General features: G+C 42.7%; 1 protein-coding gene across 1 annotated transcript in view; it reads right to left on the minus strand.

Annotated features, from left to right (window-relative positions):
- The window catches only part of SORCS3 (sortilin related VPS10 domain containing receptor 3), a 663735-nt gene that overhangs the window by 426601 nt on the left and 224472 nt on the right, over positions 1-12662 (minus strand). The window contains exon 2 of the mRNA XM_003408955.3: positions 12415-12482. Within this exon, the coding sequence (XP_003409003.3) occupies positions 12415-12482 (68 nt within the window). The remainder of the gene's footprint in view (positions 1-12414; positions 12483-12662) is intronic.

Raw genomic sequence — 12662 nt, forward strand, 5'->3', positions numbered from 1 at the left:
AATTTAGGGCAAACTCCTTTCTCATTATATGTTTCTGAAACAAGGACTTTCGTAGATTGAATGATACTCTCTGTGATTAACGAATTTAAATTAAGTAGTTTGGAAAGGTGTTCTGGCTGATGCCATCAACTGGCTTGCTATTTATTCTTGAACAAGTTAGCAGAGAGTGCCTACGTTGTTGACAGTATGGTTAGCAACTTCACCAACAGACTTTTTAAGGAGGGTAGCTGTGCTCAGGAATGGGGCTGTTAGCTCATAAAAGGTATCTACAGGAAGTCCCCAGGTTAAAAAAGTCCAGATTTAGGGACAAACAGTACTTGCCCTTTTATTGTTGTTGTTAGGTGCCACTGAGTCAGTTCTGACACACGGCAACCCCACGTACAACAGAACGAAACACTGCATGGTCCTGCGCCATCCTCGCAATCATTGCTATGTTTGAGCCCATTGTTGCAGCCACTGTGTTGACTCATCTCATTGAAGATCTTCCTCTTTTTCACGGACCCTCTACTTTACCAAGAATGATATTCTTCTCCAGGGAGTGGTCCTTCATGATAGCATGTCCAAAGTATGTGAGACAAAGTCCCTCCATCCTCGCTTCTAAGGAGCACTCTGTATTTGTTGTATTTGTTCCAAGATAGATTTGTTTGTTTTTCTGTCAGTTAATGGTATATTCAATATTCTTCACCAACACCATACTGCAAAGGCATCAATTCTTCTTTGATCTTCCTTATTCATTGTCCAACTTTCACAGGTTGAAAATACTATGGCTTAAGTCAGGCGCATCATAGTCCTCAAAGTGACATCTCTGCTTTTTAACACTTTAAAGATGTCTTTTGCAGCAGATCTGCCCAATGCAATACATCGTTTGATTTCTTGACTGCTGCTTCCATGGGTGGTGATTGTGAATCCAAGTAAAATGAAATCTTTGACAATGGAATTTTTTTACATTTATCATGATGTTGCTTAATTGGTCCAGTTGTGAGGATTTTTGTTTTCTTTATGTTGAGGCTGTAGTCTTTGATCTTCGTCAGTAAGTGCTTCAAGTACACTTCACTTTTAGCAAGTAAGGATGTGTCATCTATACACTGCAGGTTGTTAATGCATCTTCCACCAATCTCAACGCCACAGTCCTCTTCATATAGTCCAGCTTCTTGGATTATTTGCTCAACATACAGATTAAGTATGGTGAAAGGATACAACCCCGATCCATGCTTTTCTTGGTTTTAAACCATGCAGTATCCCCTTCTTCTGTTCAAAGGACTATCTCTTGGTCCGTGTAAAGGTTTCACATGAGCACAATCAAGTGTTCTGTAATTCCCATTCTTAGCAATGTTATCCATAATTCATTATGATCCACACAGTCGAATTCCTTTGCATAGCCAATAAAACACACGTAAACATCTTTCTGGTATTCTCCGCTTCCAGCCAAGATCTATCTGACATCAGCAATGATGTCCCTTGCTCCATGTTCTCTTCTGAAATTGGCTGAATTTCTGGTAGTTCCCTGCTGATGTGCTGCGGCAACTACTTTTGAATTGTCTTCAGCAAAATTTTATTTGTGTGTGATATTAATGATGTTGTTGTTAGGTGCCATCGAGTCGGTTCCGACTCATAGTGACGCTACTTACCACATAACATTAAAGGACACCACCACGCATCTGTCATTTTGTCTTACTGTGGTGGCTTCTATTTTGCTGTGATACTGAAACTTTGCCACCAGTATTTCAAATACCAGCAGGGTCACCCTTGGTGGACAGGTTTAGCGGAGCTAGCAGACTAGCAGGAAGGACCTGATATTAATGATAATGTTTGATAATTTTTGCATTCAGCTGGATCCCCTTTCTTTAGAATGGGCATAAATATGGATATCTTCCAGGTTGTTGACCAGGTAGCTGTCTTCCAAATTTCTTGACATAGACAAGTGTGCGCCTCCAGCACCGCATCCATTTGCTGAAACATTTCAATTGGTATTCTGTCAATCCCTGAAGCCTTGTTTTTTGCCAATGCCTTCAGTGCAGCTTGGACTTCTTTCTTCAATACCATCAGTTCTTGATCATACGCCACCTTCTGAAATAGTTAAATATCAGCCAGTTCTTTTTGGTACAGTCACTCTGTGTATTCCTTCCATCTGCTTTTGATATTTCCTGCGTTGTTTGATATTTTCTCTGTAGAAACCTTCAGTATTGCAACTCGAAATCCTTCAGTATCGAATTTTTTTCTTCAGTTCTCTCAGCTTGAGAAATGCTGAGCGTGTTCTTCACTTCTGGTTTTCTAACTCTAGGTCTTTGCATATCTCATTAAAACATTTTACTTTGTCTTCTCTAGCCATCTTTTGGAATCCTCCATTCAGCTCTTTTGCTTTATCATTTCTTCCATTCACTTTAGCTACTCTACATTCAAGAACAAGTTTCAGGGTCTCTTCTGACGTCCATTTTGGTCTTTTCTTTCTTTCCAGTCTCTTTAACAATCTTTCACTTTCTTCGTTTATGATGTCCTTGATGTCATCCCACAACTCATATGGTCTTCAGTCATTAGTGTACAACGTCTCAAATCTATTCTTGAGATGGTCTCAAATTCAGGTGGGATATACTCAAGGTCATACATTGGCTCTCGTGGACTTGTAATTTTCTTCAGCTTCGACTTGAACTTGCATATGAGTAATCAATCCACAGTCGGCCCTTGGCCTTGCTCTGACTGATGATATTGAGCTTTTCCTTAGTCTCTTTCCACAGATGTAACTGATTTGATTCCTGTTTTTTCTATCGGTGAGGTTCATATGTATAGTCACCATTTATGTTGTTGAAAAAGGTATTTGCAATGAATAAGTCACTGGTCTTGCAAAATTCCATCATGTGATCTCTAGCATTGTTTCTATCACTAAGGCCATATTTTCCAACTACAGATCTTTCTTTTTTGTTTCCAATTTTCACATTCCAATCATGAGTAATTATCAATGCATCTTGACTGCATGTTTGATCAATTTCAGACAGCAGAAGTTGGTAAAAAATCTTCAATTTTCTCACCTTTGTCCTTAGTGGTTGGTGAATAAATTTGAATAATGGTCATATTGGCTGGTCTTCCTCATAGGTGTATGGATATTATCCTATCACAGACAATGCTGTACTTCAGGATAAATCTTTAAATGTTCTTTTTGAAGAGGAATGCAATGCCATTCCTCTTCAATTTGTCATTCCTGACATGGTAGACCATATAACTGTCTGATTCAAAATGGTCAATGCTAGTCCATTTTGGCTCACTAATGCCTAGGATATCAATCTTTATGCATTCCACTTCATTTTTGCCAATTTCCAATTTTCCTAGATTCATACTTTGTACATTTCTTTTTCCAATTATTAATGGATGTTTGCAACTGTTCCTTTTCATTTTGAGTCGTGCCATATCAGCAAATGAAGGTCTCGAAACCTTGACTCTATCCACACCATTAAAGTCAACCCTACCTTGAGGAGGCAGCTCCTCACCAGCCATATTCTGAGTGCCTTCCAACCTGAGGGGCTCATCTTCTGGCATCGTATCAGATAATTTTCTGCTGCTATTCATACGGGTTTCACTGGCCAACTTTTTCAGAAGTAGACTGCCAGGTCCTTCCTAGTCTGTCTTTGTCTATGTCTGCTTAAACCTGTCCACCAAAGGCAATTCTGCTGGTATTTAAAATAAAACTGGCAAAGCTTCCAGTATCAGAGCAACACACAAGCCACCACAGTAAGACAAACCGACAGATGTGTGCTGGTGCCCTTTAACGTTATGTAAATTTGCCCTCACTCTGAAAAGGCTAAACCAACCCCTACTTGCAACAAATTTTTCATCACAATCACCTTCACTTGCTGTACCAGCAGCTTTTAAATCATTGAAAAGGTTCAAGCTTTTTCTTGCACTAAAATAAGGCTAAATAAGAACCGTATATACCTGTTCCAATTTACCTACAAATTCAACTTAAAGACACTGTTAGGAACAGATTTCATTTGTCATCTGGGGACTGCCTGTACTGGGCATCGTAAATTCTGTCTTGCTTCCTCTTTGCTTTTCAGAATGGTAGGGTCTGTGGCCTGGGAGTTAAAAGGGATTTGAGAGATCATTTCATCCAATCCCTTCACTTATGAGGGAACCGAAGGATAGCATGGGTAATTCAATTAATTAGTAACAGAGAGAGGCTTAGCACTGCAGCTTTCTCTGAGCTCAGGTTCCCAGTCCTACCTGGAGACCAGAATCAACCAGGGAGCTTTTAACACAATCGATTCCTGAATAACACCCTGTCTTACCGATTTGGAGCTCCTTGGGTAGAAATCTAGATTTTTTTTTTTTTTAAACACATTCTGTAAATGATTCTAAGCATATGCCAAGTTTGAGGAACATGCATGGCCCCACCTTGCCTTCCATGCTAATTACACAGGAGATAACAAAGCTCTTAGATGGGCTTAGATCCCCTAATGGTTGCATTAAAAAGGAAATAATCAGTAAAAGATGAGTTAACTCCATACCATGTTGGAGAAACTGAAAATCAGATTGTACTTTGTATCCTACCGGAAATAATTATACTCATCATCATACCACCATCATCACAGTCATTATCTGACACATAAAAACCAAGAACTTAACCTTCCTCCCTGCCACGCACAGATGAGTATCTGATGGAGAAGATGCAGAAATTTTCTCTCTCAACTAGAAATGCATCATTTCCAGGCATTATGTGCCTAGGATTCTAGATTTGCTCTGCACACAACCCTCCTAAAGATATCAGACAGCTGTCATCTGGAGCCTGGTTGAAGTTGTTGGGCTAAGGGGATATGAGCCTATAAACAAATAATAATTATTATATTAAGTACTAACTAGATAATAAATGGAAATCCTGGTGGCGTAGTGGTTAAGTGCTACAGCTGCTAACCCAAGGGTTGGCAGTTCAAATCCACCAGGCGTTCCTTGGAAACTCTACAGGGCAGTTCTACTCTGTCCTATAGGGTTGCTATGAGTCGGAATTGACTCGACAGCACTGGGTGGTTTTTTAGATAATAAACATTTTGTTTTTAGTAATTATCTCATTGAATCCTCACAAAACTCTATGATACAGGTCCATTACATGGATAAATAAACCAAGACTGAAAGAGATTAAAACATTGCTCAAGGTGGTGCAGCTTAGTAAGCAGTGGAGCCAGGATACACACCAAGGCAATCTGCCTTCGGACCCTACATCTTATCTGTCACCAGGGGTTTCTGAGAACAAGTAACACATGAAATAGTCTTTCCCCTTAAGAGGCTTACATCCTAATAGGGAAACAAGATGTTTTATATTAAATAACAAAATAAAATGTATATGCCACATTGATCTCTTCTCCATTTCATTTCTAGAATTGCTTTGCATCCTTTATGGAACAAGGTGGAGTGATAGGGCTAATAAAAATTTGTAAGTAAGTATTTCTACAGCAGGGTCACTCGTTGCAGAATGCCCTGCATTTTATATATTCATTTTATATATTCATTATATATTCATCTGCCTTGTTGTTTCCTATGTATATTAATCTTATCTCCCAACCAATCTAAACATTCTTTGAGGACAGCAATCATGACATACTCATTCCGCCTCCTCCAGCAACAAGCACAGGGCTGCTTACATAATTGACGCTCGATTAATATCTGTTCAGTTGAATGCTCTGAAACCCAATCAGGAGTTTCCACAGATTCATCAACATTGAAAGCAAACAGAAGTCCCAGTTCTAGAGAGAGGATTTCACATTTTTTTTTTTTAAGAGCCCAGCTCTCAGGGCCCCCCATAGGATGCGCCTAGCAAATGGGATGGGAAGCTTTTAATTAACACCCTAGACCCACACCCCCCCCCAAAAAAAACTGCCAATTCAATCTGCAGTATTGTTTCCATTAATTCACTCAGATTCAGCAGGAATCCCACTAAGAAATGGGGTGAGCAGCTGGAGAGGAAGGGAAGCACATAAATAAATCATGACTGTCATTAAAATCTGTAAACTAGTAACTTCTGGGAAGTCTTCGCAATTATTATCAGGGTTTTCTTGGCAAACAAAAAATTAATAAATGCAAAAGGTTTCTCTTTTCTATAAAAAACCAGCCTCCCCCAGAAAGGTCACTGACGGAACAATTAGGGAAGGAAATAAATGGCCCAGATAACAGCTTGGGAACCAGATGAAAAGTCCCAGGATTCCCAAGTGGCAGGAGGATGAGATAATGCAATAGGCAGAAAGGGACAGGACAAGGTGGGCTGGTGCTGGGATTGGTCTGGGGCTGCTGAAGACTTCAGTTCCGTTCTCCAAGCCCTGAGGCAGTATCTCTAAGTGCTAGGTGTTGTAGATTCCAAAGCAAGTGAGGCACATGTGGCCCCTGTCCTTGAGAGGCTCCCTGGCTAGAGGAGGAGGCTGGCTGAGAAACAAATTAGTGATACAGGGTGGGGGCGTGAAGCCAGCGGTGAGCAGAGGGGTGCCCCACCTAGGAGGAGGGTCAGGGAAGGCCTCCAGGAGGAGCAACGTTGGCAGTGGCACACCTACAAACCCCTCACCAGGACCCCTCAGTGGGGAACCCCTTGCTCTGTGGGCCCTGAGGCCAGCCATACAGGAGGAAAGGCTATGCAGCCCAGCTGATTTTCTGAGGGCAGAACATCTCCCATCCTGCTGGGCTGGGGGTGGGGGAAATAAAGCCAGAGAAGGAGCAGGGAGAAGAACCAAGGTGAAGGAGCAGTGGAAAGGGGGACATCATCTGCAAAGGATAACTGGTCCCTCTTACGCACAGACTCTTTATTGCACAAATTCTTTTAGCTCCCTGCGGACTCCTAAATCAGTAGCCAGAGGAAGGCTCCTGTGGAGACCTCACACAGGGTTCCTCTGCCTTGGTATATTTCGATTTCAAGCTTTGCCTGAATACTAGGGCTTGGGATGGACAGATGGAAGCTGAAGAATTGCTTGGTAGCTCATCTCCCTCCAGAGAAGGGGTTCCTTAAACTCTGTGCGTGTGCGTGTGCGTGTGCGTGTGCATGTGTGAAAGAAAGTTAGTGAATTTGTCCATTGGCCCAAGCGCTAATGTCTAAGACAACTGTGATTTATGCTCAAAACCAAAGACTGTCCATTTCCAGAGCCCTCTTCCCTCCCTAATCCATGACCACGGTTACTGCTAAGAAAGGCGGAGATAACACACCCACCCATGAACAGAGGGGCATGAAGATGGCAGCAAAGCATGTGCCACATGCAGCTGTTACAGAATTGAACCAGACGTGGCCCCGCCTCTGAGTCTGCAAGGCCTGCACACCGTGCCACAATGGAGGAGACATGAAGAGTATAATCCCTGTCCAACTACAGGGCTTCCATTTAGGAGGACAGGCGACACTGTGGAAGGGTCCCAGGCCAGCTGCCAGGGGGCACTCTTCATCTCAGCCCTATAACCCAGGTAACTCAGGCAAAGATTCTTCTAACCTCTGAACCCACAGACTAGGCTCTACAATGAGAAGGTTCTAGGGCTCAAGGAGAAGTGACCTCTATCATCCCTTCTAGCCCTATGTTTCTCTGACTCCAAGGTCAACCACTATGATTATTCCTGAATGACCAAGGATCACAGTTTAGAAGCCTGAAAGTTCTAGTAACACCTCCTTTTCTATTCCCATTGTCAGATTTACATGACCCATCTCACATTTTAGGTTATCAGAATTTTCATATGGATCAGTCAGTTATTCAACACTGCACATCTTCCGAGCACCATTACATTACAGAATAATCCCTCCCAGACAGGGTGGCTGTACCAAAAGGAAAATAAAAAATTTTCCCTTACGTCTTTTGATAAAATATGTATTTCTAAGAAAAAAAAAATTACCCTCAAAATCAATTGACAGTATTTCAAAAGGAAGGAACTCCAACTCCACTCTCTAGTACGGCAGCCACCACCCACATGTAGCTACTCAACACTTGAAATGCATCTAGTCCCAATGGATGTGTGCTATAAATACAAAATACACACTGGATTTCAAACACTTACTACCAAAAAAGAATGTAAAAATAGCTCATTAATTTTTATAGTAATTACTTAATGAAATGATAGTTTTTACATAATTGCATTAAAAACCAAAAAACCAAACCCGTTGCTGTTGAGTCTATTTCAACTCATAGTGACCTCATAGGACAGAGTAGAATGGCCCCATAGGGTTTCCAAGGACCAACTGGTGGATTCAAACTGCTGACATTTTGGTTAGCAGTTGACCTCTTAACCATGGTGCCACCAGGGTACAGTAATTGGGTTAAAGAACATATATTATTAAAATTAATTTAACCTGTTTCTTTTTACATTATTGACTACCAGAAATTAAAAATTACATATGTGGCTCATTTACATTTCTAATCAGACAGCTCTAGACTAGAGAATGTCCCTTTCAAGAGCACAAGGAGTATTTGGGCCTAGAAGCTGAAATCCCAGTTTAACCATTCTAGCAATTTTCCCACTCCTGGATTTTCTCTCTCTCCTACTTTCCCTGTCATCACATTCTTCAACCTCTTAAAAATGTCTCCTACTCTAGAGGCATCCATGAATTCACTCCTGGGGTGGCATCAGCACCAGCACTCAGGGTGGAGTGAGCACAAACGTAGGAGCCAGGTAGCTGTGAGATCCAGGACAAGTTGTTTAAACTCTCCAATGTTCAGTGTTTCCCTCTGTAAAATGGGGCTAGTGATACCAAACTCCCAAATTTGATGTAAAGGATAGAATGATCCAGCATAGACAAAGGAGTTAGCAGAGGGGAAAAGCTCAGTTACCAGTGAATTCTACAATCACTCACTCTCTTTGAGTACTTTCCACATATAGGTGTTATATGCCAGGTACTTTTTGAGGTAGTCCCTGCATAGTATTTCATTTAAATCTCACAGCAATCCTATGAAGTAGGTGCTATTATAATGGAGGCACAGAATGGTGAAATAACTTGGTCAAGGTCACTCAGTGGCTAAGAGGTGAAACAAAGACTTGACCCCAGACAGTCAGTCCCAGTTACCCTTTAAAAACTTTATTCTACTGCCTTAGTGATAAGAAAAATGATTGATTCCAAGCCTTCTGGACTTAACTCACCTCTCCTCCCTTAATCAAGGTTTGTATAAAATCTAATAGAGTTGGTCCCCAATATCATTCTTGCCTGATGGGGCAGCCCCTGGGCTTGACACACTATAGACTAAAAATCTGCTGAACGTGAGGCCCTGGGTCCTTTACAAAAGTCAGTCCCCAACTTCTTTAATGCTCTAAGCTTGAAATACCATCTCTGAAGTGTTTTTTGACTAAGGGAGGCCAACAAATGGTTGTTCTACATGGCCAATTTGTACACAATCCTAGAGCTGGTGGAGAAAGATCCTTGGCCATCACCATTATAACAGCATCAAGAAGTTCCAGAAAGACTGCCACGAGGGCATGAGATACCACTACAGTATTTAATGCTTTTAAACAATCTTTTGTCTACTTAGAAGTGGATGGCTTCTGAATTATTAATCCAGTGAGGCAAATAATTACATCACACTGTAACCTGGCAGCGGGGTGTCATCTTGTCATGGCAGTTGCTGCTCCAGGCTTCACTGTTGCACAGAAAATTGAAGAAGAATCACCAAATTCAATTTCGACTTGGTTGGGCCAAATCTTGGAGTCAAAAAGGTATATGTTTAATTTGGTGTCTTTTCTCTGCACACTATGTTAGTAAGGAAAACCATACTGCTCTAGGCTTTAACTGCAAAACATATCATCATCACAACAGAAAAGAGGATGAGAGATACGGATTTTCAGGGGATGAATGGGGCAGGCACTACAAAGTTGGAAGACTCCCTGTGAGGCCCCAAACAAGTTGAGAAATCCGCGAAACGTATATGAGCAGTGCCTTTCCTCAATCACGCACTTCCAGAAGTTCTTAAGCTGGGTTTCGGCAGATCCATGAATCCTCTCAAACTTACCTAAAAAATGAGATGGCTCAGGAAGGATAACAGCTGGACCTCCTGGGAGGGGATAGGGGCTAGAGACTGAGTTCAATCACAGGGCCAATGATTCAATCACTCATGCCTAAGTAAAGACATCCCAATAAAAACTCTGGGCACAGAAGGTCAGGAGCGCTTCCGTGACTGACGAGACTCTGTGTTCATCTAGGTGCTGGGAGAGCAACATGTCCCTAGGGACGCAGAAGCATTATCACATTGACACCCTCCCAGGTCTCGCCCTACTCATCTCTCCCTTTGGCTGATTGTCATTTGTATCCTTTTGCTACAGTGAAACTGTCATGGTGAATATGGTGCTTTCAGTGAGTCCCGTGAGTCATTCTTGGCCTTGGGAGCCCCCAAATTTGTGGCTGGTGTCTGAAGTAAGGGCAGGCTTGTGGGAAACTGTGCCCTTAACCTGTGAAGTTTGGCCTAATCCAGGTAGTTAGTGTCAAAAGTCATTTGCAGTGGGGCACACAGTTTGTATCTTATGGGCCTCTAGCATTAAGCAACTGGCCCAGGTTCCCTGGGTTTACCTGGCCCACTCCTAGAACTAGCCAAACCTTTTCTGAAACACAGGGTACCAGGGCTAGCTGTTTCCCAATAAGGATTTTTTGGCTTGTTTTATTATTTGCACCAAGCAGACAACACAGGAGTTGGACTTAAGGTACTACCAGAGTATCACTGTGCTTGTACTGGAGGGGAAGGTTTTCTGAGGCTCTAATTCCCCTAGGAAGTTCCGCATGAGTAGAAATAGACAGGCTTTCATCTATTAGTGGCACCCTGGTTACTTATACCTCTGCCAATTTTTCCTGAGCAGCAAAATTAGGTTTTAGACATCCTGTGCAAATGGAGGCAGGCCTGAGTCGATATGAGCAATTAACCCCTAAATATTTAATAGATGCTATGACTGCTCCCCTTCCCCGGGAGAGAGCCTCTCTCTAGTCTTCAGCAAACAAACAGGTCAGATGAAAAAGCAAGGCAGGCAGACACTCATGCCCCAGACTGCTCTGCTCCAAGACCCCAGGAAGCCCTTAAGCCCAGGCTCTGGGATGACAATGTGGCCAGGTGAATGGTCTTTTGTGACAGCTTCCTCCCCAGTGTTTACACATGACAAAGCCAACAGGACAGAAACACACAGCTCCCTCAAGACCCCTCGAGTCCCACGGATATAAACACAGAGCGTGAAACACTGAGCCGCAGTGGCAGATGAAACCTGCTATTGCACCGTGCAAATGCGTGTGAGTGTGAGTGTGCGTGCAAGGAGGTGCACGTAAGTGTGTGTGTGCAGATGCTCCCTGTCCAGAGAAACTCCTAGTTTCATGGCTTTGTTAAAGCCTTCTCTGACTTAACCTGCCCAGGTCCTTCTTCTTTGTTCTGTGTGACCTATCAGGGCTAGCTTATCTAGTAGGCACAAGTGTACAATGCCTAACAAAAAAACCCAAACCCACTGCTGGTGAGTCGATTCCAACTCATAGCAACCCTATAGGATGGAGTAGAACTGCCCCACAGAGTTTCCAAGGAGTACCTGGGGGATTCAAACCGCCGACCTTTTGGTTAGCAGCTGTAGTGCTTAACCGCTACGCCACCAGGATTTCTGTACAATGCCTAGGGCCCCTAAAACTCTTAGGGGCCCACAAAAATATTTTAAGTTCTTTCAATATCCAAAGAAAAAAAGAAACTTTTAGACTCAAGAAGATTTTTTAATACACGATACTCATATATTTGACTTTATAACAATGCAGGTCATAAAACATACTTTTAATATTGTTTCATAGAAGAAGCGGTCCGCGAAGGCAAAAGTGCCTAGGGCCTGAGAACATCACCATGCCACCCTGATTCCCACGTGTCTGTTCCCATAATCACTGCCTTCTCAAGAACCTCAGCAACTTACAGATGCAACAGCCCTAAGGATGCATCTTACAGGTGCATGAAAATAGTCCTTGGGCCAAGACCCCACTCAAGGCAGGACTCCGTCCTACCTTATCAGTGCTCTCTGGTTGTTTCAGGCTTGGTCATCTGCTCTTTTAACCAGACACTGTGTTGGCCAAGTGGAAGAAGACACTGCAGGAATGCAGAAGCAACAATAGCGCCAAGAAGGATGTTCTCTGGGTCCCACAAAAGATAAGCAGAGCACTAAGAGAATTCAGGAGCCCTGGTGGTACAGCGGTTAGCAGTTCGGATCCACCAGCTGCTCTTTGGAACCCCTGCGGGGCAGTTCTACTCTGTCCAATTGGGTCACTATGAGTTGGAATAGACTCAACAGCAACAAGTTTGGGGTTTTTTTTTGGTTAAGGGAATTCATAGGTAGGTGCCATGGGTTCCACCTGAGGCAACAGAGAGGCCTTCCAGGAGGAGGACGATCCTCTACTCCTTCCAAAAGGTGCTTCCCAACTGGCTTGCATTTCTCACGTGAGCTGAGCGGCAGTAGTTCCTTAAGAATCTCTAATCCACTTACCTCCACAGTGAACTCTCAGTCACACTCCCCAGGTTGAAGTCATACAGCTTTGTCAGGATAAGTATGACCTGCAGGGGGATGGGGACGAGGGTGAGAAAGGAACAGAAGGGAAAAAAAAAAAGCTGACGTTAGTGTGTGTAACAATATACAGTGCATCTCAAATCACCCAGAGGACGGCTTAGCATTTATCCCATGAATTGAGGGGTATTATAGGATCAAGCAAGGGGGAATAAAAAATCAGATATTTA

The sequence above is a fragment of the Loxodonta africana genome, chromosome 16 (genome assembly GCF_030014295.1).
Source record: "Loxodonta africana isolate mLoxAfr1 chromosome 16, mLoxAfr1.hap2, whole genome shotgun sequence".
In the NCBI taxonomy this organism is placed as follows: Eukaryota; Metazoa; Chordata; class Mammalia; order Proboscidea; family Elephantidae; genus Loxodonta; species Loxodonta africana.